Source organism: Taurulus bubalis, assembly GCF_910589615.1.
Source record: "Taurulus bubalis genome assembly, chromosome: 2".
NCBI classification, from domain to species: Eukaryota; Metazoa; Chordata; class Actinopteri; order Perciformes; family Cottidae; genus Taurulus; species Taurulus bubalis.
Window position 1 is genome coordinate 43173074 of NC_136590.1, and position 25632 is coordinate 43198705.

The 25632-nt window shown below is 43.9% G+C and overlaps 2 protein-coding genes across 2 annotated transcripts in view; one reads left to right on the top strand and one right to left on the bottom strand.

The window, feature by feature from the left end:
- Nucleotides 1-755: 755 nt before the first annotated feature.
- LOC306754021 (fasciculation and elongation protein zeta-1-like) lies at nucleotides 756-6319 on the top strand (the record flags this gene model as incomplete). Its single annotated transcript, XM_079237933.1, has 9 exons — nucleotides 756-802; nucleotides 1347-1434; nucleotides 3031-3117; nucleotides 3305-3473; nucleotides 4233-4546; nucleotides 5049-5129; nucleotides 5958-6033; nucleotides 6120-6185; nucleotides 6303-6319. 9 exons carry the CDS (start codon nucleotides 756-758, stop codon nucleotides 6317-6319), a joined length of 945 nt encoding a protein of 314 aa, XP_079094059.1.
- Nucleotides 6320-9844: 3525 nt separating this feature from the next.
- The window catches only part of esama (endothelial cell adhesion molecule a), a gene marked incomplete at its 5' end in the record, with an annotated part of 50379 nt that continues 34591 nt past the window's right edge, over nucleotides 9845-25632 (bottom strand). The window contains 6 exons of the mRNA XM_079234046.1: nucleotides 9845-10586; nucleotides 11851-11983; nucleotides 12116-12238; nucleotides 13165-13320; nucleotides 13938-14139; nucleotides 15866-16011. Of these exons, the coding sequence (XP_079090172.1) occupies nucleotides 10052-10586; nucleotides 11851-11983; nucleotides 12116-12238; nucleotides 13165-13320; nucleotides 13938-14139; nucleotides 15866-16011 (1295 nt within the window). The 3' untranslated portion in view covers nucleotides 9845-10051. The remainder of the gene's footprint in view (nucleotides 10587-11850; nucleotides 11984-12115; nucleotides 12239-13164; nucleotides 13321-13937; nucleotides 14140-15865; nucleotides 16012-25632) is intronic.

Consider the following 25632-nt stretch of genomic DNA (forward strand, 5'->3'; position numbering starts at 1 on the left):
ATTTATGGTGTTCCGTTAAAAAAAGTATAAGTTTGAAATACACTCGATGCAATTTAATAACAGCCAGCCGCCTGTTAGCGTAGCTTAGCATAAAGACAAGAAACAGCTAACCTGGCTCCGTCCAAAGACTTAAAACAATCTGCTTCTACCAGCCATGACATAGTCTTCCTGTACAGGAAGCAGATGTGTTCCCTTTGAAATGAGCCAAGCACATTTCTCACCGTTTCCTGTTTTTATGCCAAGCTAAGTTAACACTCTATAGCTACATTAAGCTTACATCTTATTTAACTCTCTGCAAGAAAGCTGCTTTTTCTCAAAATGTCCCAAACTGTCACGATAAAGCTTTACTTCATCTTTTCTATTGTTGGTTCATATTTCTCACTATTTTCATCAGCTGTGGTATTTTTTTCAAGATGATAAAAGTTAAGAACAACTCTTTTATGAGCAATCTGCGGGAACTGTGATTGCGTATTACAAACAAACAATTTGGTCTGTGTATGATTTGTATTTTGCTTCACCTCCATGTAATCTGGGTTTGTTCCTCACCAACTGCTGTAAAGGGTCATTGCACTTTGAAGAAAGCAATACAGAACAATACAAGACATTATAAACATCCAAACACTGAATTAATTCAGAAGATTCCTTTTATTTCCGTTCTGGACAACAACAACAACAACTTTATGTTCACCTCCGAGTTGAGTGTATTGCACCTTTGACCCTGTTTGTGCTGCTGCTCACAGTAATGACATGCAGGCATGGCTGGTGAGGTCAGCGGGCGGCTGAATGGGTCCAGTGTGAGCCGGTGTGGGCAGTGCCACTGGGAGCAGGGCGGCAGGCCTGAGCCAACCTCTCAGGAAGAAAAATACACAAAGGAGACTTCTCTCCCAGTTTCATGTCATTCGTCCTCGGGACAGACGCTGGCTCCGGGTTGCAGTCAGGGTCCACTGGCACAATGATGTGAGAAGCTTTATCTAAATCTCTGCTAAGGATACCTTTTACTGAGTAGTAAGCTGTTTTTTTCTTCTGTTGTGCATTGTTCCTCTGCAGCCTCCGGCTCTGCGTATTGACCACCATCATTGACTTGCCACATTGAAATATTGACTCTGTTGCAGGCTGCTGAAGACAGGACGGAGTAGACCTCCTTCTAACCAGAGAGATGAAACAACACACTGAACTGCAGCCTAATGCTCTTATATAACTCTATTACTCCAGCGTGTGTGGGTGCACCAGCTTCACTCCTTTAGCGTTGAGGCCAAAGCAGTGTCTGGATACTTGTTTTCTATATTCCGGTGGTTGCTGCCCTTGCTTACATGTGTGCATGCATGTGTCTGTGTTTTGCTTTGCAGTGTGTGGGACGCTCTAACCGACAACTACATCTCCACCTGGGACGGCAGCGACTCAGAGGGACTCAACGGCAATCTTTCTGAGCAAGAGGTACATGTCACAGCACATCTTTCTATGGTTTAGATCTGCTATAAGTAGCTTTCTTCTTTTTTTTATTTCATTGGGTATTACCTTTTAGCCACATTTCTTTAGTAGCATTATTTTAGTAGACAGCCGGTTCCCTGACTCTTAAAGACGTGCTTGCCCAACCTTGACTGGTCTGCGATTCAGCAGAGGCCTCCCTCTTCCTCCCCTCCCTTAATTGGCTGTCAGTCACATGCAGCCGGACAGCAGGCACTTAGCAGTCTAGGCCATGTTTGTGCCGGTGAAGGCCAGAGCAGGCGCTTCAGCCCCAGAGGAATCATGCCGCTCTGATCCTGCCTTCAGTTGAGTTGGTGGGATTCTCTCTAAATCAAAAGGATTATATCAAAACAGGCCTCCAGGAAATATGTCAGAAGAGGCAGAGAAGTGTCTGATTATATTCACACTTTTTATTATTTCTAGGCAAATCCTTCAATGTACTCTCTGACTGTTATGCTAAATTACTAATTAGCAGGACACTCATGTAAGACAAAATCCTCTGTGAGGCTGTAGTTTGAGCTAAATGCTAACGTTGGCAACATCCCTATAATGAAGTGCTGATGTTTAGCAGGTATCACTTTTAAAATGTTCACCATCTTATTTCAGCATGTGAGCTGTAGAGTCAGCTTCCTGTATTTTGATCCATCCGACTGTTGTTTAAAACACTTCTAAATGAGGTGGAGAGAGTTGAGACTCACTGATAAAGGTCCACTTAGAGACAGGAAGTGTATATCAGAGTTTTGTTATGCGTCATCTTTGTACAATGTCATTTTTGATGGCGCTAGATGAAACGTTGCGGGATCACCATTGTGATTTAAATTCCTCCTGGGAGGAACCTGAATGACTGAGAGATTCCTCTGGTTGTATAGAAGTATATGCTTCATGTCTTAAAGCTGCATTCTCTCTACTGATCATCAGGCGGCGACTCCTTTGGTTGTATAGAAGTATATGCTTCATGTCTTAAAGCTGCATTCTCTCTACTGACCATCAGACGGCAACTCCTTTGGTTGTATAGAAGTATATGCTTCATGTCTTAAAGCTGCATTCTCTCTCCTGACAACCAGGGGGAGACTCCTCTGGTTGTATAGAAGTCTATATAAATGACTCTACTGCTCTCTTGATTTATTCCCTCAGTAAACATTGTAAACATGAGTTTAAGGCGGGCCTACAAGGTGATTGACAGGTCTCTACACTGGGAGTTGTCAGTGTTTTCCTCTTGAACTTGAACTCTTTCACAGTGTGTCTAAATTCGTGGAAGTTAATTGTAACATTTTGCAAATAATTAATAAATAAGATATAAACTATTTAAACACTTTTACAAATGGAATAGTAAATAGTTTTTTAAAGTGATACTAAATAATGTAAAACCTTTCAAATATTTAGGCACGAGACTTTCAAATGAGTGACTGATCTCTCCTTCCCAGCGCAGTTCTCTTGGAAATTGATTTAGTTTTTTAATCCAACGCAGATAAGCCGTTTATGGCTCTCGTCAGCCTCGTCTTCTTCGTAAAACACGCCGTCAAAGCCGATCTGTTTGTTGTTCACATGTTTTGTCTCTTTCTGCAGATCCACGAAAAAGAAGAGGAGGAGATGAATGAGAAGAATGACAATGCCAACTGCCTGAAGGACGAGCCGCTCATCACAGCTGATCAGGTGTGTGTGTGTGTGTGTGTGTCCTGTATTTGACAATGAGGAAAACAAAGCAAACAAAGGTGTAACTTCTGGCATTTTAGTGGCCACACTACTGACGCATGGATGGTTATGGATGTGTGTCCTCACCCCTGTCCATTTACCTGTCTCCCTGTATCCTTCCATCTCTCTCTCTCTCTCTCTCTACAAGGTCATTGAGGAGATCGTCGAGATGATGGAGAACTCCCCGGATCCCGGTGAAACTGAGGAGGAGGAGGACGAAGAGGAGAGCAGCCCCTGCTCCCCCAGTACCAACCCCTCCCTGCTGGAGGAGATCAGGCAGCTGTCAGAGGCCTCCAACAACAACTGCTCCTACGAAGGTAAAAACAAATCCATGTCACTGCTTTTTAATTTAAAATATGAATGAATGCAATCTGACGCTTGGGCAGCAGGTGATCAGAGTAATTAGTTAAATGTCTCAGCTGGTCTGGGAGGTGAACAGGCTACATTCCTTTCAAAACATTGTTCCTTGTAGAGATGCTTCTGTGAATCTGTTCTGGCCAAAGAAACAGCTTGGTTTACCCTTTAGCCTAGAACTCAGTGTCTAAGTCTTATTCTTTGGGGAGAGGTTGAAGAGATGAGCGTCAGTATTCACGGTGACTTCAGTCCACCGAGTCACCAGGTTGTGGCCTAATGATCCACACGGAGAGATTAGTTATGTCATTGCAGCAGCAGGTCCACCAGGACTGAGATCAAGAGAACAAGGTGTGTTCTGCCATAAGGCGCCCTGTCGTGGAACATATTGGAGATCCATGTGGTCCCTTCATCTGAGTCGGAGTTTGTCCTGTCCACTGAGGGAACGGCAGCTGAATATATATATATATATATATATATATATACTTATACATACACACATATGTTAATACATATATACTATGTGACAAAGAGACTGCTTCTTCTTTTTGAAAAACTAAAAGGGGTCAGCTGCTAACATCTGGGTCTTTCGAGTCTGCCGGAATATAATTGTGCCTCTTTTGTACCAACCGTTCTCCGTACAGTAGCTCTGAGCTCCAATGATTTACAGCATTGTGTCTAAGACAAGATATTTCCGCACCAACCCAAACCCGTCTTCTCTGCAGGCCTGAGCCTGATGCCCAGCTCGGCGCTCGTCGAGCTGCTGCAGCGGGTGGAGGCCGCCATCCTGGAGTACTCTGAGGAGCTGGTCAGCCAGCTGGCTCGGCGCGAGGAGCTGGAGTTCGAGAAGGAGGTGAAGAACACGTTCATCACGGCCCTGATGGAGGTGCAGAACCGGCAGAAGGAGCAACGGGACAGCAGCAAGCGCCGACGCCGGGACAAGGCCCTGAGCCTGCAGGGCGGCGCCACGTCCCCTGTGAACGGAGGGAACGCCGTCTCCACGGGCAACACGGAGAAGACCGGCAGCATGCCCGTCAAGGTGAGAGGCGGGGAGGCGTGGCCTTGTCTGCTTTACACACCTGTGAACTGTCATCAACGTTAATATGCCACAACTATGGCGTTGTGCAACTGTGCACTGTGGGTTTCACGGAGGTAGATTAGAGAAAAGGTGAAGCCCGAGAACTCTCCCTCCTCCCTCTGACTGTTAGCATAATGGATCTCAGCACCATTAGCCTCTTAAGTATCTTCCAGGAAAGATCCTAAAGTGACCAGTCGTCTGCAGACAGGAACAGCCCAGTCCAGCTAATGGAGTTTCCCACCATGCATTGCAGCGGCAGTGTTTTTACTGTGGTACCTGAGGCCGCATGACGAAGGTTTATGAATAAACAGATGGCTAAATGATGCAGATGCAAGATACACGATAAAGCAAACAGTTTCTCACGGTGATGTCATGTTTGATGCTGCGAGGTCTGTGCTGTAAAACTACTACATCCATCAGCATCTGGTTGTAATGCTCTGTGTGTGTGTGTCCGGGTCTGCAGCGCTTCAGCATGGAGGGGCTGTCCAACATCCTGCAGACGGGCATCAGACAGACATTTGGAAGCACAGGGAATGAGAAACAGGTAAGATCAAAGACTCGTTCATCATGTTACGCAATCAGAGTGGTCACATGATGAAGACATCGGTAAACTGAATAACTTGCGCAGGTCATTCATTAATAATATCTCGCTATAAGTATCTGAAAATGTGAATGCAGTTTTTCTACCTCCATGACCGTCTGAAGCTACATAATAAACTGAGTACTACTTGCATATAGTGAGGTTACAGCTGCAGTGTAACACTGGCCCTTTAAGGTAACGAGCCTCAGTACAGTAGTATATGTGCAATGCACAGATGAAGCCATGCATAGAGATGGTTGGTCTCCTGTTTGTAATTTGATCTCTGTTGATAGTGTTAGCCGTATGCTATGCTATGCTACACTGCAAGACATGTCCCTGTTTTTGCTTTTTTGGAAAGGTTTGAGGTTTTTTGCTCCAGTCTTTGCAGGCATTACTGGACGTAAACAAACCAGCATCATTTTACAGCATCGGATCAGATAACAGTTATAAGAGTTAATAGTTAGAGAGAGAAAAATAACAAGTGTATGCTGTTATTTACTCTTGTCAGAGCATTTGATTTATTGATTGCTGTTGGGAGTGTACAGACAGACAGACAGTCTTGAATGAGATTGTTTGGGGAATTCACTCACATATTCACTGACATGTTATTGCCAACGGCCATAGAAGCTAAGCTTCAACCAGCAGCTGGTTAGCTTAGCTTAGCATCCACACTGAAATAAGGACCGTGCCTGGTACTGAACCCTCAAGGCGCGCTCTTCAAAAGCAACAACAACTTCTCAAAGTACTCGTGTTCTACTGACATCTCTGAACATTGACCCTCTCTGCTTTCAGTATCTAAACACAGTCATCCCCTTCGAGAAGAAGGCCTCCCTTCCATCTGTGGACGACCTGCAGATGCTCACAAAAAGTAAGAATGCAGGTTTGTATCCAGGGAAACTCGTGATAATTACCGGCTGGACGGAGTTATAACATGTTTTTGTTTCTTCCCATCAGTTCTTTATGCCATGAAGGAGGACAGTGAGAAGGTGCCTACACTGCTAACCGACTACATATTGAAAGGTAAACACCACAACATCGGTTTGAATATAGAGCCACACAGTTCAGGGCATTGGTGAAAATGACAGGATGATAATAACTTTATGAAAAGGTTTAGGTAACACTGTTGTTCCCCTGCAGTCTTGTGTCCTACCTAAGGCACCGCTAGGCCGGGGGCCTCCGTGTGACGGGGATCTCTTTTCCAACCCTCCTCTCCTCGGGCCCCGAGCTGCATGACCTCCCATCTTTTACCATTATCAACCATGGATCCTCACCATCGACATCATTGTACTCACATCAACTATGACGACTGCCTTTCGCTGAGCTCACCCTCTCCCCTCCCGCACATCAAGCTCGGACACAAAATGGCCGCCATCCGAATAGTCAAACCAGTGGGACGGCCTCTCCCGCGCTTAAAAGGACTTCACTAACGGAGCATGACATGCTATTAAATATCACAACACCACTTTGGTACAGGGATACGACTTTATCGTTCTTTTCTATGCTTTCTCGTTTCTTTGTTTCCTCGAACAGAATCTCAACGTTGCCAAGTTTTTGACACCTATTCATAAACTGACCTCTTAACCCCCGGGTTCTGTTGATTGTCATACTCATTGATTCACAAGTGTATAACTGTAAAATAAATGCATCCACACGTAATCATGTACCTGTATTGTTTCAGATGAAGACTCATTTGAATACAAAAGCCATACGCACCTTTTTCTGCCAACTTAGTACTGTAGCTCCATGTGGACGAAGAGGAACACGACTATTACGGGTGCAGTGCAGTGCATTATGAAGCTCTTTATTTCTTTTTCTTTCGCTTCACTCTCTGAATATCCAGTGCTCTTCGGACTCTTTTGAAATGTCTTTTAATTTGTAACTAAATATTTGATATAAACTGTGTTGCTGATTTTCTACTTTGGTTTACTGTGTCATTCCGCCCTGTCCAGCCACTGATGAGATGAGCTCATGCCAATTAAGGCGTGCATATTTGCATATTTATGACTTCCTTTTGCGCCATGTAGATGAATGTTATACATCGCTAATCGCAAATTCTAATAAACATTCTACCCTAGCGTGCATCCGCTTCTTTCTGTCTTCAGCTTTCGAGTCTCACGTCTGACCTCATCAGTGTGAGCCGATGTAAGAAGTCATTCATGGAGAAGTGGACGGGGTGAGGTTTTTTTTTGGGAGGGGAAAGGATATTTCTCATGTTTTCTAGTCACCATACCCACGGCAATATCATTTTATTTTCTAAAAACACCAAGAAAAATATGATTTCTGGAGCATCCAAGCAACATATGCATTAAAAAGTAGTTTAAAACACACAGTAATTTTTTTATATTCAGTACTTCTACTACTAATAAAGTCATTTAGAAATATTCTTTATTCTTATTGGTAGCATTTTCTATGAGGCCAATATCTATAATGCATTATAGTGTCATAATACTTCATAATTGGTGATAACAGTGTATTATAATTATCATAGTTGTAATACATTCTAATGTTTTAATAATGCATCATAATCACATTTATAATACATTATAATGATTTGATTAGAAGTCACTCTGTGGTCATTATTTGCATTACAATAGTGATTATTATGTAAAAATATGTCTTACAACTATAGGAATTATAATACATTATGATCCCTGCAAATAACAAATGTGAGACAGTGACCAACAATCATGAAGTATTATGATACTTGACCGTATTAGGCATTATATGATAGTGTGTGTGAGCATTCTCTCCACCGCTGCTCTTACATTTCTCAAATAGTCTATTTGCTGCCCTCTGGTGGCTCAATAACATAAATAACAACCTGAATGGATATAATATACGAGTAGAATTTGACTTCAAACGATGTTACACGGAATATGAATGAATCATTTTTGCGGGTCATCTTGGAAGCTTTGTTGAAAAACACCAACACACAACTCATCATTTCTCTTTTAATTGAAAATGTCATACAAAGCGTTTCCCATGAACATAAATATGGAAGTGCACATCCATCGTCATGGTCTGACAGTGAGCCCTTCTAACAGCTCGTGTGCTCGGATCTATTTCACCGTATAAAAATAAAGGCGTGTCTCGGATACATTTTAACGTTCATAATGGAGACTTCTTCCTCAGTGAAACTGAGCTTTCAACGTGAGCCGTCTGTTGTTTTAATGCATGAGCAACACAATGCAAACAGGAGCAGTAAAGGATGCTCTAATAGCACCAAGTGTCAAATGATTTGAGGATTATTCTGGTCGGTAACACATCCACCTGATAGTTCATCAGGTGTGGGACATGAATGTGGTCAGAATAAGAAAATAAAAAAGCCATGGTTAAAAGATATCTCCTGGATGCTTTTGTTTTGTTGCAAAATGTGTTTGATTGTTGTGTTCATGTTAGCTTGTGGGGACATTCAGTGTCACATCATTGAGTCATTCCATGTGGAAACATCTCAGTCACAACTGAGCCGACTCCGTTGATAAGAAGAGTAGGACTGTCGTGGACTGTGAGTCGTGAGCGAACAGCTGTTCTCACTCAGAGGTGACTGAGCAAAGATCACAGCAGCGATACATGAATTATTTTAAATACCTTTTGAAATGGAAACTACAGCTGTGGAGCCAAAATCCAGTTCTTATTTGGTTCCATCATATTAAGCCAACATATATTTGAGTGTTTTACAAATGTACTCCCTCCCTCCAAAACGTTTCATTTATGTCTGTTGACAATCATTCTCTGTAAATAATCAACTGGAAAAGTTCCATGAGGGTAACTATACATTAACTATCATTTTCTTTTTTCTTTTTTTTTCCATATCCAACTGTAATGTTCCCCTTTGGAGGAACAGTGTCTCCTCCATCATCTAAAGCCCTCATGAGGGGCTTTGCTGCCATGTCACGTCGATGGCAACAGGTTGCTCAACAGGTTGCTCAACAGGTTGCTCCCCACTGACTTAGAGCCCGTGTTCTGCTGCACATCTTTGGTTCAGTGCCCCGTGCTGCAGGCTCACATGGGACCAACAATAAGATACACATTTATCAGAAAATAAATATCATATTTACAATTTCAATTCTGCAGGCAACTTTTAAAAAATATTACAAGTGTGGACTTGTGTTTTTAGCAAAGTCACCCTGCTGCAGTTCTGAATAGTGCTCAATATTATAAGAAGCTTTTGCTAATCTGTGTTTAAAGAATCGCGTCTGAGAGCATTTTATAAGCTGAACCACCGACAGAAGTAAAGCCCAAAATAAAAGGATTAGGATACTTTGCAATGCCAAACTTTATCATATGTATGATGCTGTTTTGTCTTTCTTTCTGCTGCAGAAATATTCTCAATAAAAGCAAAGATCTTCATATATCTTCTCACCCAGTTCTTCACTACATCCTCTCCTCTGAGCCGCACCTTGTGCTCAGCCATTTGGTCTGGAATATTCCTCCTGGAGTAAAGATCTGCATAATCAAATTCATATTCCATCTGAACGTTCCTCCACGACTTGCACACACACGGTGACGGTCCATTGGCTGTTCACTTTGTGGAATTAGTCAATATAATACGCCATTTAAAAGCAAAATGTGAAGAAAAAGAAATACAACGAAGAAAATATAAATGCATTGATAAGGTAGAAAAGAGGATACTGGACGAATGTATGTATGAAAATTATATCTATACATAGTTTGCAACGTATGCGGTGCATACACACTATAAAATACTTGAGTATACTTAAAGCAAGTAAACAGTCTGTGTCTGAAAGTCTTCTCGCGTGGAAGCAAGCGTCAATACGTGAACGACTGTGATTCTGCTGAAATGGTGGAAGCAGCTGACCCGTAGAGCGAGGGGACGAGGGGCGGACGTCCACTGTTTGGTTTTGGTCTCCAGCGCCGTCGGGCTGTTAGACCAGAGACCCGGCCTGGTTCTGTGCCGGCACCATGATGGGCACCCCTCCCATGCGGGCGATGTTGGAGGCCGTGACGGTGGAGGTGGGCAGCGGCGGCGGAGGGGGCGTGGCCTGCAGCTGCAGGTGAGGCTGGCTGTAGGTCAGCGGCAGCACCTGGGCCTGGGGCAGCTGGGTGAAGCGCTCCGGCCGGGGCAGGGAGCTCCCGTTGCCCTCGGAGGAGGCGGCCTGTCCGCGCGGCGGGGCGGCGGCGGCGGCGTTGCTGTTGTAGCCGTAGTGCGTGGGCGTGGAGGCTCCGTGGTGGCGGGGCGGCCGGTAGCCGGACATGCTGCCCGTGGCGGTGATGATGGAGGCGGTGTCTGAAGGCGGGCGCTGCGGGTACTGCTGCAGGTGGTGGTTGTTGTGGTTGAGGGACGGCTCTCGGTGGTGCGGGCTGGAGGCGATGGAGGACAGGGTGCCGTTCTTGGAGATGATGTCTGAACCCATGCCGCTCTTCGCCCAGGACACGCGCTTTGGAGCCTGAGCGTCCTCCCTGGAGGGGGCGGGACACAGGGTCAGCTCACTTTGGCTCATTCAACAGTAGAAAGAAGAATTAAACCGTTGGGGATATATCAGGGTTCATAAAACATTCTGACCAATGGATTTCTAGGACTTTTCCAGGACTTTAAACCAAATTTCCATGACCAAACATTTTGTGAAATCTCAGCGTAAACATGAAAAAGTGAGTAAATGTAGTATTTAAACTAACAATGAGAATACAAAGCATACAGTAAACCTTAAATGACACAAATGAATGAGACAATAGTTTGATTAAAAGAATAGAAAGAATTGAAATAGATGCCTGTATGGATGCCTGCTTGTATTTTGAGCATCTTTCTTTTAAAAGCATATTAATTATTTCAAACTCAGCGTAAATGAACAACATGAATATAACACATTTACATGACTTTTACTACACTTTTGGGATTTTCTTTTTTTTCTTTTCCAGGCCTGGAAATAACCATTTTAAAAATGTCATGACTTGACCGTAAGAACCCTGATATATGCAGAACAATAGTGGATGGAAATCAGCGTTCCAGTGGGAAATGTATTTTCTATGTAAATAAATACACAGTAGTAGTTTCTGTAATAGTTTTGTAAAATATGTTAAAAACTGTTTCTTTATCTGCTGCTCTCTAAATTAATTTAAATGAATTATTTTCCACTCCACTACAGCGTCTGAGGCCCACTCACAGATTACACATGTAAACCAGTCTAATATGAAGATGTAACAAATGGTAAAATATATTTCAGTGCTGAGAGGGTAGACCTTTAAGCCCTAAACCCTAATCCTATTTATTATTGTTGTGTTTAGAGGTTGTACATGGGGATTATATATTATTGTAGCCCTGGTTTTTATGTTTAATTTGATACCTAACATGTTTTTATTTATTTTATTTTATTTATACTATGTTTTTTTTCTTGATTTATACCTTGTGACCTCATATAAAAAGGTCCCCACTTTTGGACCCTATGGCTCAACACTTAATGTAGTCGAAGTGTTTGAACCACATTGTTTGAGTGCCTGTCGCTTTAAGAGCCGCTCCAGAAAAAGCCCATGGCGGTTTATTCTAATGTGACACAGGAAGTGGGGAATGTGATTGGCTCGTTGAATCCCATGCTTTCTGATCCAGGCAGCCCATAATGAAGCGACTGGATCCACTCCAGACACACACAGGTATGAGCACAGGTGTTTCACGGCGTCCCCTTTGAAGCATGCGATGAAGGCCCCTTGGAGGCCGCCCTCGTGAACTCACTTGATTTCGTTGGCCATGTCGTCCTCGTTGTCTCTCCGCCTCTTCACCAGGAAAACCAGGCAGATGAGGAGGAGGAGGAGGAAGCCGACCACGGAGCCCACGGTGGCGCCAACGATCATCCCCACGTTGGTGGCTGCAGGAAGAGTCACGGACACAACGACCACGTCAGCAAAGTGTGTGGAATGTGTTGCTCTCAGATGAGTGTGTGGGACTTGGAAACACCGGCTTAGCGACAAACAATAATACAAAAGTTGTTGCTACGTACAGGTGACGATCTCCAGGTTGATGAAGCAGCTCTCGGACCCGGCTGAGTTGCTGGCCGAGCACACGTACTTCCCCGACATGTTGCTGCTCAGGTTGCTCAGCTTCAGAGCGCCGGTCTTCTCGTCTGAAAGCAGCGTGCACGTTAAAACCAGACCTCTCTTTGGCACAGAATACTTTATGGATATCCAGAAATATACTCTGCGGATGATAATTCATGCAGAATAAGAATTCCTTGCTTCAGATGTTATGTGCCCACTATGACGTCTCAGTATCTCATTTTATTAAATTAGCTCATCTCAAAGTTCTCTTTAGGATTTTCAGAGCATAAATATAGCGGCTATAACTACTTCCTATGTATAGATATAGTGAAATAATATCTACCCGAGTTTACAATGCTGACATACAATGTCACACACGTGCCTTTTATTGCATATATATATATATATACACACACACACACACAATTATCCAATAGTTGTGCATATGAAAAGGAGAAATATGCCTTTTCTTGCAGAGAGTTGGATGAGAAGATTGATGCCACTCTCACATCTGTCTATTAAATATGAAGCGACGTACCGCAGGCGTTTAGCTTAGCATTAAGCCTGGAAGCAGGTGGAAACAGTGAGACATAAGTTAAAAAAAAAATCTAATAAATGCACTCATCTATTTGTCTCTCTTGGCGAGAGAAAGAGCTAATTTCCCCAAAACTTGAAGTATTCCTTTCTAATGAACCACAACGTTTGGATATCTGCTACTATAACGGCATCATCATCATCATCATCATCATCATCTGACATGAATAATGTGGAAGCTGCCAGAAATGTGAATATTTCGGAGTATGGTGACTCCTAGTGGTAGTATAACACATATACTGCTGCTCATTCCATCTGAATAATAAGTGTCAATCACATAAAAACTCCCCACACATTAAATTAGCTTCTTTTAACATTACTGTTACCCATCACACAGATTTAGAGAATTTAAATCATGCAAAAAATACCAAGACAATTCAATAGTTGCTCAACAACTGCGGTACTGGAGTCCACTCACTGAGCATGGGGGAGAAGAAGACCTCGGAGCTGGGACTGGTCTTCCTCCACTTGTACAGCGGGACGGGCTTCCCGGAGCTGGTTTCGCAGCTCAGAGTCACGTTCCCCTTCAGCACCGGCTTCCCCGACACAGAGCACTTGGGAACCCCGGGCGGGACTGAGGGGAAGAGCATCACGAGGGTTTATTCTGTTAGATTATGGAACGCAATTTCTACTGTGAGCACGCAAAGCCGTTGTTTGTCAGATCTCATGTTGGGAAATGTAATGATTTGGTTTGTTATAAAATAATACAGACAATGTACAGAGTAAAAGCAAAGTGACTGCCAGGCTGTGTGTTGTTTTCAATACATGAGTGTGAATATGATTTGAGAGATGTTTGTAAGTTTACTGTACAAAAAGCAACAAAAAAAGATGCATTTCTATTGTAGGAATTAAATTATGGAACAACGCTAACATGAATGTAAGAACGGTCAACTCATTTTGGGTTTTCAAAAGGATCGTTTATAAAACAATGTTTGAGGGTTACAAGTATGAATGAAATGTATGCATATATATATATATATATACAGTATTTTTTCTTTATATCGCATTAATGATCTGATTTAATTGATAATAATTTAGGATAGGAATATTTTACCTTTTCAGTCTTTCTGTTTTGTATATTAAATTGAGGCTTTACTTATTGTATTGCAATGATTGAATGAATAAAACGCGGCTCTGCAGGTCGAGGTGCAGGAAGTGTTCACGTCTCCCCAAACAGGAAGTGTCTCTTACCCTTCACCTCCAGACGGAGCTCAGCCGTGAGGCCGGGGTCGCCGGGGATGATGACCTGGCAGACGTAGCGTCCCGAGTCGGACTCCTTGGTGTCGTTGATGTACAGGGACACGTCGCCGGAGGGCATGCTGGAGAAGAAGCCCACGCGGCCTTTAAACTGGGAGCTGCCCACGCTCATGGAGTCTTTGGTGTAGGAGATGATCTGGCAAACGGAGAACGCCAGACGTGAGCAGAAAGAGGAGCCGGTTACCCCGGGGTCAGAAGAGTCACAGGGATCTGTTTAATCCTGGCCGGAACATTGTGATTGTTTTCTCAAAACGTTTGGCCGAATGCTTTACGGAGTCAAACTGGGTTGCACGGAACACAATTTGTTCCCCGCTGATAAGTCAGAATCACCGTCCTGCACATTTGTGGCCCGTTTCCACCAGTTCCTCCATCGCCATGGACACACGCACTGTAGTTTATTTTTGACTCACACACACAAAGTCCTGCTGCCGCAAATACTCAGCTACTACAGCGCCAAAGCCCCGCTGGAGGTAATAGCATTATGTACTCTGGCTTGAGGAATGCTAAAAACTACAGTGTTTCGGGGGATTATTTAGCCAATGAATCCAAATTGTATGATGTATGAATGTATGTTGTGACCCATTTTTAAAGCTTAACATCTTCAAGAGGAACCAGTGGGCTGCAGGAGTGAGTCCGAAAACACAGGAATAAGTCTTCTGTGTTACTTCCGGTTCCCTCGTCCCGAAGCCAGTGGGCTTTTTAATGTGTGTTTGTCTGAAATAAGGTCTGTGATCAACGCACACAAGCTGATGAGAATCCAAAGTTTTGTTCTACGGTATAAAACACATCAGTAAAAACCCAGCTGGTGAATTTTGTACGTGTCTTTAAAAAGGTGGTTGCTAAGACTAAATGAGACGACTAGACGTCCTCACTAGGACACTAGTCCTCCTTTAGCTTAGTGGAGGAGACGTGAGGTCATGTGACCCTGATGCAGCTGATTTAGTTTCTCTCAAACTTCAATGCTGATTGAGTCCACACCTTTTTATTAGTCAGTGCATGGAGGCCAGTTAAGGGAGATGTGAGACACCAAACAGAGGAAACGCCAAATCCATGAATGACTTCCTCCAGAAAATGATTTAGTTTGTAAAGAAGTAAACTTTTTGTTAAATGTTATGAATTAGCTCACACTAGCTGGACGGCCCAGCATGGGGATGGCTGTGCATCACTGTGCCATAAGGCTTCTATTTGGCTTTGTTCTTTTTATTCATCTGCTTGGCTACAAATGACAGCGGAGCAGAGTGAGACACTGATGGCTGTCCGGGCACACAGAAAAAAAAAGCCTCTCTTTTAATCAACTGTGTCTTCTCCAGCTCTCTGAGTTCTCTTTCCCCCCCGTTTCCTTTTTCATCCTGATCCTCTTTTGGGTCGTCCATCTGTAAGCCCAATGATCTGACCTGGACCGATACGTAAGCTGAGCCACGGCCAGGTCTCTAGATGATGATGTGAAAACAACAACACAGGGCTGAGGACGGGAGGGGGGGGGGGGGGGGGGGGGGGCTTGTTACGCAAAACCCCTCTGCTGCATTTCATGTTTTACCGCATAAATAATCTGATTTGCGAAAAACACGTTCATCCTAATTTACCGCAGAAAACCTGCAGTGTGGTTTATTAAAGCGGGAGAGGAATAACATAGAACATGAAAAGCTTCCGCCGGGTTCGTCTTGGATTCATTTCCACGGGTTTACAAAGGAAGAGTTAATGCCAGATTAACAGAAGAAAAACGTAACTGTAATCCCAGATGCTACAGCCACAGAAGGCAACGTAAAAGATTCCCCTGCTGGGCTGCAGATACTGTAGTACATTCGAGATGAAGATGAAGATGAAGAAACATCCCATTCATGTGACTGTTTGCAGCGTCTTACCAGCTGCGTGCTGTTGGTGACGAAGCTCCAGACGATGGTGTTGGTGCTCAGGTCGCTGCCCGTGCTGTACGTGGCCCTCAGCACCACCATCCGGCCCTTGATCACTTCCATGCTGGGCTGGGGCGTCTGGAACTGGGCCCAGATGCCTGGGTGGAGGAAGAGGAGGAGAAGTGAGAAACAAGTAAAGATGAACAGAGTTTACTTTACGACACATCATTAGGTCATTAGTCATCCTGCTGCTGCTTTCAATCAAACGACACATTTCATATGTCGTGCAACAATGTCCCGAGCACGTGTGTGTGGGATCAGATCCTAATATTATTCACAACGATGATAAAAAAACGAGTGAATGAAACTTTATTTATATACCACCTGCAGCCCAGCGGCCACAGTACAATGTCGGCCTTGTGCAGCGCCGCAAACCACGGATATGTTGAACCTCAACGTTTCTGAACAAAAGAATATGTTTCATATCAACATTTCTAGACACATGCATATGACAGGTATAGTGTTTTAACCGCTTGCATTTCCAAACTGCATTCTCATTAAGTTGAGGCAACAAAACTACTTTAATAACTTTAACTAGTTTAATAAAAGATCAGTCTCCTGGGTGAAAAGTCTCACTTTGGAAATGTTATTATGATTATTTAAGTCTCCCAAACGGGTGTCTTAAAAATGCAATTCCCCGACAATTATTACATACATACGTTTCTAATAAACTATGGCCCTCTGCGTCGTAACGCTGCACTAAAAAGCCAAAACATAGACACAAACAAACGTTAACAGCCTCATGTCTTTGCATTGAAAGTTGAGCATGAATTGAGTTGAGATGAGAGCACATTTAATAAAAAGAAAGAATTCTACAGAGGTGCAGAGTTCCCTTCGAAGAAAAAAAAAAAGCTCTTTTTTTAACTATCAAAATATGTCACCTCTGTATTCATTTAATTAACTCCAGGCCCAGTAGAAATGGCCTCAATGATGGTGGTAATGAAGTAATTAGTTTGACTTGGATTCATCTCATTATTGCAGCTGATCTCTAATAGCTGGAATATCTAGTTGATTCCTGTCTTCAGTATCTCAAGGTCAAATTAGGAGCTAAATGAAATACAAAGAAGATGAACTACTCAGTGGCCGATCATCAGAGGGAAATGTAGCGTGCAGGTTTGGCCAGAGAGGGGCAGCAGAGAGCCAAAGCACGTGAGCTTCTCACAGAAACTGATGTGAAAATGCTTTTTTTTGCAGCTTGATATTTGAACTTTTATTTCCGTTGAAAATAATGTTATCAGCAATGTCCAGTTTTGTTTGTTAGTGGTATCACTGTGGTTATTGTTGTTGTTAATGCTCACTGTGCTTCATTTATTAATTCATCCAATTCATTCATTTTTACTACTTAGTCTCAACTGAATGATTTTGATTTGGGATCATGTGGGTCTGAGTTAACTTCTCTGTCCATCACGATGATAACAGATAAACAGACAGAGCTAGTAGAGCAGACACACACACACACACACACAGGGTCCATCACTAAAGCATGCGATGAAGACACTTTAAAGCGTGTGCTCGCGTTGTAAAGAATGGATGGGACTTCTGTGTGTTGTTGTTGTTGTTGTGTGTAACCAGCAAGGCTGACAGGACCTTTGTGTGAGTGCTGTGCCAAAATAACCATCGCTCCTCCTCACTCTTCCTCAACAATATCGCTCGACATTCCTACTAATTGGTGCCGTTGATTGGTTGCCACAATTGTCACTCAGCAGAATATCTCTCCAGTGATGCAATCAAATGTAAGGCTCTAAGTTTAATGCACAAGTGGAAGCGAAGCTGAACCTCTCCTAGACACTACAAAGAAGACACTTGGTCTGCTCATGTCATGGTGCATGACTTCTGGGTATTGAAGTCCTCTGTATTCTATTAGTTGCCTCAGGCTTGCTGCCGTTTGGGATCACCGACTTGCAGAGGTTCCTAGCGCTGCTTTGAAGTCCCAATCAAACATTTTAGAAGTGTCCAGCTGGAGCATATTAAGGTGTAACACAGGTAACGACGAAGCAGCAGGACAGGACCAATCAGGATCCGCTTCATTGGGTTCACATAGCAGGATCAGGACTCGGTTGTTGCTCTCAAAGCAGATTGACGTGGTGTATTTTGTATACCGCTCCAGGAACAGAACAATTATCAATAATTACATCATTTTTAAGGATTTGATTTCATATTCAAACCTCAAATCGCTGCATTTTTGAAGATGAGAACACAACAAGGAGGTTATGCTTTTGGTTTGTCTGTCTGTCAACAGGATAACGTAAAAAACGACCTGTTTTTACCCAGGATTTAAAGAAAGATCCAGCTGTGAGACTGATTACTACTGATGAACAACTCTTGTCTTTTCTCTGCACAGCTGAAAGTAGACTGGCAGCAATGCACCTTGTAAAGAGATCTCTACAGAGAGGAGGTGTAGGTATCAGTTCCTCGTTACTCTGAAGACAGATGGAGCTGAGACAGGATGTGTGGGCTATTCTCCTTTGGGAACATTGTTTCTAATAAAGAGTCGAGCTAGTGAAGTCATTATGCACAGAGGTGAGGAAGGAGATGGAAAGAAAGGTGTTGATAAGGAGGAGAAAGGAAGGACAAGAGACGGAGACGAGATTCATTGTGTCAATGTCTCTTAAGACCCTAAGCAGATTTGCTGTGGCAGAGAGAAGCAGACCTCTTGTCTGGAGAGGTGAGAACTGATGGATGGATGGATGGATCAGTGCACATGCAGAGATGACAGAAAGAGGCTTAAACATAAACGCAATGAGTCACAGTGGAGCAGCTCTCTGATGGTGGCAGTAAGCTGTAACAGACTCCGCTGAGAGGCTGCTGTAAGTCTGCAGGAGAAGCGTGAGGACTGATGGAGGGTAGAAGTCTCTGGGACCAGGACCCCGTCGTGAAGGACAACGCAACGCAATGACTTGTATTCTAAAAGCAACGGCCAATGGGCTTTGAATGTCTGCAGAGGTGTAATTAAAATGAATGCAATGCATCTTGGGGAAAAAACACCTCTTCATTTCTCAACCCAAAACGCTGTCACTGAACGTTTCAATACGTTCAGTGTACACATTTCTGAACCCAAAAGAAAGAAAAAAAGGTTTCATATCAGCCTCGTTTCCCGCTTGCAGAAACACACAACGATAAAATGACACGCTGTGAAATGATTGGTTAGGTTTAGGCAACAGTATTGCGTTAAAATAACATTGCGTGGTTATGGTGTGTACGCACTATTGTGGACAAGGAAAAGTAGGACCTTGTTCTAAATCTGCCATTTGAGACCTGGACAAGACTTCCCAGCAGGGATCACCCAGACACCATCATTTCACTTTGGGAAAATGGGCCAAATGTTCAGCTCCTCATTAGTGTAGATGGGCTGCTCTTCATGATTTAGCCCTATCAGAATCTTGCCAAGTGCTGCTTTAAGAAGCTTTCCTGACAGAAATCCCTCCGCTCCGATAAGAGTTCGCCCCACCAGAGGAGAAGATGAATGGATGTGCGGAGAGATGGGAAATGGTGGCATAAATAGAGAAATGAACAAGGCCACGCGAGTCACACTCATAACATTCACTCTTCCCTCTTCACCCTTAATTTGGTCAGTGAGATTTAATCTTTCCCGACGTGGCAGGTCTGAAATCCACTCTGGAGGCTTCATGACGATTGGCTTTAAATATTCCATGGTGACTGATGGCGGGGCAGATGGGAGCCAGTTGGCTCAGTGGGGAGAGAATGGAGGGAGTAATGAGGTCTGGATGGGTGTCTCTGGAGGTGATGAGATCTGGGTGGGTGTCTCTGGAGGTGATGAGGTCTGGATGGGTGTCTCTGGAGGTGATGAGGTCTGGATGAGTGTCTCTGGAGGTGATGAGGTCTGGATGGGTGTCTCTCTGGAGGTGATGAGGTCTGGATGAGTGTCTCTGGAGGTGATGAGGTCTGGGTGGGTGTCTCTGGAGGTGATGAGGTCTGGGTGGGTGTCTCTGGAGGTGATGAGGTCTGGGTGGGTGTCTCTGGAGGTGATGAGGTCTGGATGGGTGTCTCTGGAGGTGATGAGGTCTGTATGGGTGTCTCTGGAGGTGATGAGGTCTGGATGGGTGTCTCTGGAGGTGATGAGGTCTGGATGAGTGTCTCTGGAGGTGATGAGGTCTGGATGAGTGTCTCTGGAGGTGATGAGGTCTGGATGGGTGTCTCTGGAGGTGATGAGGTCTGGATGAGTGTCTCTGGAGGTGATGAGGTCTGTATGGGTGTCTCTGGAGGTGATGAGATCTGGATGAGTGTCTCTGGAGGTGATGAGATCTGGATGGGTCTCTCTGGAGGGTGGGTGCATTTGGAACCATCGTTGTATGCTTTGAGCGATGCTTTCCGAATCTTTTTGAAAACCACAACCCCCGATCAAACTAAATATGTTGCCATGGCATTCAGAGCCACCCAATCCATGAAATAAAATGCATATATGTGCATTTACTCGTTGTGTGACTGTTGAGGTCTGAGATACAGCTTCTCTTCGCCGTTTCAAATCCTTACAGTTCTCTGACTGCTGAGCTCCTGAGCCGTAAAGCGTGTTGCGTTACTGTGACAACCGGCGGCTGAGTTGTCAAGTCGTTAGCTGCATTTTCAACAGTGTTGCTAATACAGAGATTATGATATCTATGGGTTTTTTTTGTTTGGAAACGCAACAGGAAATGTAGTTGACTACAAGTTATTGATAACAATCAATAAATTAACAATGGTAAATTAATCTTGTGGTGCCATTGGCCCGGTAAGGTTTAAGAGACAAAACTACTTTGTTAAGGTGTGTGTAATTGTGTAATAATAACGTAACAATTGCAACAACTTAACGAGTGTCAACAAAAATCCACCGCCCTTAACTTTCTTACGTTACGATAAGTAACGAGCTCAACAAGATTAAGTAACAAGCGTAAAGCCAACGTTTACTTTTGTTCACCAACAGACACAACCAGTGGTCTCCTGAGTGAAAGTCCTGTGTTTGTGATCCGACCAGCATTTATTCCTCCTACTCACACTTTGTGGAATCTCGTTATCGTATCACATAACTTTCAATAACGGCTTTAGGTAAAAATGTTGGTTTGAGATGGGAGTTAAAAATGCAACTCAATAGTGGGAGTTAGTCATTCAAAACATGTGGCCTCCAGTTCAACTGCTAGATTTCCAGGATGCTAAATTGTATGAAAGCTGTATCCAAAACAATTCAGGCCAGGATATTACACACACACAGTTACATCATATTTCCTTGAAGGAAAACAATGAGATGGTGAGTAGCGCCTGACACAATCAGGCTGTTTCGTTGCAAATGACAGTGGCAGTCAAAACCGGCACACATTATTCCGCACAACTCCCTCTTGAGTGTAGTCACGATGTACTTCAGGACTCTCACTGCAGTGAAACGTATGGACAGGACTCGAGGCAGCACAGCAGCGTTGATGAGATCTATTTCCTCGCGTGAGAGCATGAACCTCAGAGCCGAGCGTGTACTGCACACATGAGTCGGCTGGCGTTCTGCGAGCGCCGTGGAGGCAGAACAGAGCCGGGCCTTTTCCCCTTGATGAAAAGTTAGCTTGCGAGTGTGTGTGTGTTTCTGTCAATGTGCAAATCTCCTAATTGCAGGAAACCTTTCAGATTGAGCCCGTTTACTTCTCCAGGCCTCGCCGTAGATAAAGCAGCAGCCCAGCAGCCTTTGATGGGGTTTGACTTCAACCAGCGTCTTTAATGCGGTAGAAGATGGGGTGGAGTGGGACGGTCGCTTCCCCCGAGAGCGCTATCAGCCACTGCTAACGTCAGTGAGCATGGAAAATGAGAACGTCATCAATAAATTTCACATCCTAATTTCAAATACGTTGGTTGATACTCTTGGAAAAAAAAAAAGGAGTTTGAGAAAACGGCCTGATAAAAGATGAACGGATGAGAATAAGAAGGATAAAAGACAGAGACGATGTAATCTGGATGATTAGCAGCGTTGTTGCAGAGATGTCCCCACGGAGGACAAGCGAGTCCTCCCTCCGGGGGCCGGGTGGAGGCGTCACGCTTCTCTCATGGAGATAAACTACTCACGGGACGGCTTATCCCAGTTTCACCGCATCATCAAAGTGGGAGAAATATATTAGTGAGTACCAATCGGGGGGGGTAGATGAAATAATCCCTTGTTAATATTTACTGCAGAGGAATGTCGGCGTAGAGCAGTTGCATGCGTGCCAATACGCCAAGAAGCTGACGGCAGAGGGAAACGCTCCATCTACTCTCACGCTGATCGTCTTCCTGCCAACCAGGAGCTCCACTTCCTTCAGGTTCAGGTGGTGAAATGTGCAGCTGTCGTGGCTAAAGTGACACGTAGTTACTGGTACTGCATGTGCAACTCAATGACACCATGAATGATCAACAGATACACAAATCCATAAGCATGAAACAATGTAAATAACATACTATTTGAACCATACACAGGAATTAATCAAATAATAATGTAGGTGTAAACTAAGTGTGAATAATAGCTGTGGAGCGGTAGGAGTGAACCGGAATAGGAGATTTGTGGAAAGTTGGTGTCCTCGGTCAGAAATTGGCGAGTTATATTCATTAAAGAAAGTTGATTTAATAAAACCAGACTAATTAATTTAAGAGGCTGAATCACTTTATTCAAATTGTTAACGGATGTATAACCTTTAGGGAGGTGGGGGAGCTCAGCCTTCCTGATAAGTAGAGAGGGATTCAAGGAGGAAAAAGGGTCGGGGACCACTGACTTAATATCACGTCGATAGGTGGCAACAATAGTTTTGCAACACGAGTGAATCTTCATGCTTCACTGCACAACAACGATGAATGTCTGATTACTAGAGGACGTTGGCTGTCGTTGGGATCAGTTCGGAGCTCGTTATCTGTCATGCGTTCACGTCCCTGGCACTCGGTATTGACTCACCACCTCGCCATTCAAACGGAGACTTTGATTCCTTCCAGCTTACAGAACCACTCAACATAATCTATTTTACATAATGTAAAATAGCTCTTTTATGTGCTCTGCATTCATAATAACAGAGGACTCTTTTGTACGTAGCACTGAATTATTTAGTCACACTTACATTAACATGCAGAAGATGGGTTCCATCTTTACCTCTGACGTGTTGGACTAGCGTGTGAATATTTCAGAGGAACACTTTAGGAACAAACTAGCCAAGAAGATACAACTCAGACGAGAATCACAGCCTCCAACAACTAGTCATCACTTCATCATTTTATGAATTCTTGAGTTATGAGTTTTGTGAGGCCACAGTGACCTTTGACCTTCGACCACTAACATCTAATCAGCTCCTTCTTGAGTCCAGGCTGACGTTTGTGCCGAAAAAATGTGAAGAGATTTCCTTCCAGACGAGAATGGGACCAAAGAGGCGGGCAGTGCAACAACATCCTCCTGAAGGAGCTGTGCGTCCTCTACTATGTGACCTTGATGTGGTCACAAGCCTGAAGAAGAATTATTCCTCCATAAACATCTGCTTAAAAATCACATGAAACCGTTCCTGAAATTCCACAGTATTCATATGTATCTCTGTCTGTACTGACACTTTTTAAGATATAATGAAGCCGAGCATATTGATGAAAACAACACAGGGAACTGCAAAGCAAACTCAGACTGCAAACGGATCAAAACCTCCCAGTATCCGATTAAGCACAGGTCTTTTTTTGCTCCTCATTGGTGAGCCTCCTTTCCTCCCGGACAACAGCATCCTCTCCTCACTTCTCACAAACAGAGAAACACGGCTGAAGTAATCCCATTACAGGGAGAATCAACAGGGTGCTCACTTTAGAGGTTTTTCCTGAAGCGCACGACTGCCATGAAAACATTTGGTCGTCTCACACAGACACACACACACACATACACACACACACACACACAGCTTCTCGTTCACAGAGAGGGCTCAGGGCCAGAGACCGAGGCAGAGCTCATCATCTGATAACTGTGCGATTGCCGTTCTTCCCAGTATAATTAAAGGAGAGACCCAGCAGTGGGACTCGAGGAGAGAAGAATGTGTCGTCTCCGTCCTCGAGCTGCGAAACTACCAGCCACTCATCAGCTGGATGAGAGAAAGAGAGAGAGAGAGAGAGAGAGAGAGAATGGAGGGAAGGGTCTGCTTAATTGGGGGAACAGAGATAGTGGGAGGCCGGCAGGGTCAGTAGTGTGTGTGTGTCTGTGTTTGTCGCTGTAGAAATCTGCGTGTGTGTTCATGCACAAGTTCATTTTTATGGATATGGTTTTCCATCTACCTGACACACACACACCCTCACACACACAACTCTCACACACCCCTCCCTCTGTGCTCTTCTCCCTCACGGTTTGAGCCTCTGCTAACGTGCTAAAGGGAGACGGTGAGCATGGAATGCTACACATCAGTATGTTAGCATTGCCATTGTGAGCATGCTAGCCTCCTGCCGTTAGCCTTCAGCCCAAAGACCGCGGAGGAAGCTGCACCGTCCATGTTTCTGACCCGACTCACTGATTGAACTGGTTAAATGGACACTTTAGTTAAGGAGAGTTGAGGACCTGAAGGCTCATTATCATTACGCACCATTCTTTATAATAAAACATCTTGAATCCATTCACCATACACCACCGACCAATTGGCTGAAAGTGTATGAAATTCCATTCATTTTGAAGAGAACTTTTGGAATGTCGCAATAAAAAGAAACATGGATGAGACGCGTTTTTATCAACTGGTCTGCAGAGAATAAACTTGGTCAGAGGTTGGCGGTACAAACTCCACACGGCTGTAATCTGCTGAATAAACAGAATAGAAGAAGAAGAGGCTGCGAAACTGTTTTTAATTTGTGACCTACAAATACATTCATACCATTCAGCCAAATTTAGAAAATCTGGCTCATTTGATTTTGATCCTCCAACTCAGGATTATCTATCATATGTTGAGGGTATACTCTGAAGAAACAGCAACCTTCTCATACGCCACCACAACACATTAATATGCTCAAAGACACATGTAATCTGAGCTTTTGTACCACGAACAAAGGAGTATAACACGTCAACACATCCCCGGCACTACACATGCATGGTCATGTGATCATATTCACATTGCAGTGTTTACATGAACCCTGTCTTACTTGCAGTATTGTCACTATAACATAATTACACTTGAATGATGATCGCTGTAACAAACTAACTCGTGCTGAGAAACACGGACCCATTCCTGCGTGTTCTTGGTGCTTAATAAATAAGACGGTATGCATTCTCATATCTCTGTTCTCACGTGCAGCAGTGCTCATGTGACGCTGAGCCGAGCACGAGAACAGAGCGCTTCTTTAATTGGAGCCGCCGTCCATCTGATCGAGACGCCATGAGAACGGCTGCGTAGAGGAAATTACTGAAATCTGTCAATTGCCAGAGCTTGAGGCTCTTATTGAGCGGCTGATAAAAAGCCAACCCCGTCCATCCAACGAGATCAGTCTTATCCGGCGCTGACTCAATGGCCCCTCCATTCAAATCCAGCTTAAGACACACAAAAAAAGAAGAAGTCGTCTCTCATTTAACAGCAAAGAACGGCTCCGATGCCGTCGATTAGAAGTGACGAGTAAGTACGCAGAAATACAGAAGAAGCAAAAGTTCACATTGTCTACACGACACAATACAATAAATAAAATCAAAAGGCAGCCTCACACCCACTATACACACTCACACTCACACACTTCCTCTGCATTGTGTGGATGATAGCAGGGAGGAAAAAGCTGGGCGTCCTGATAGC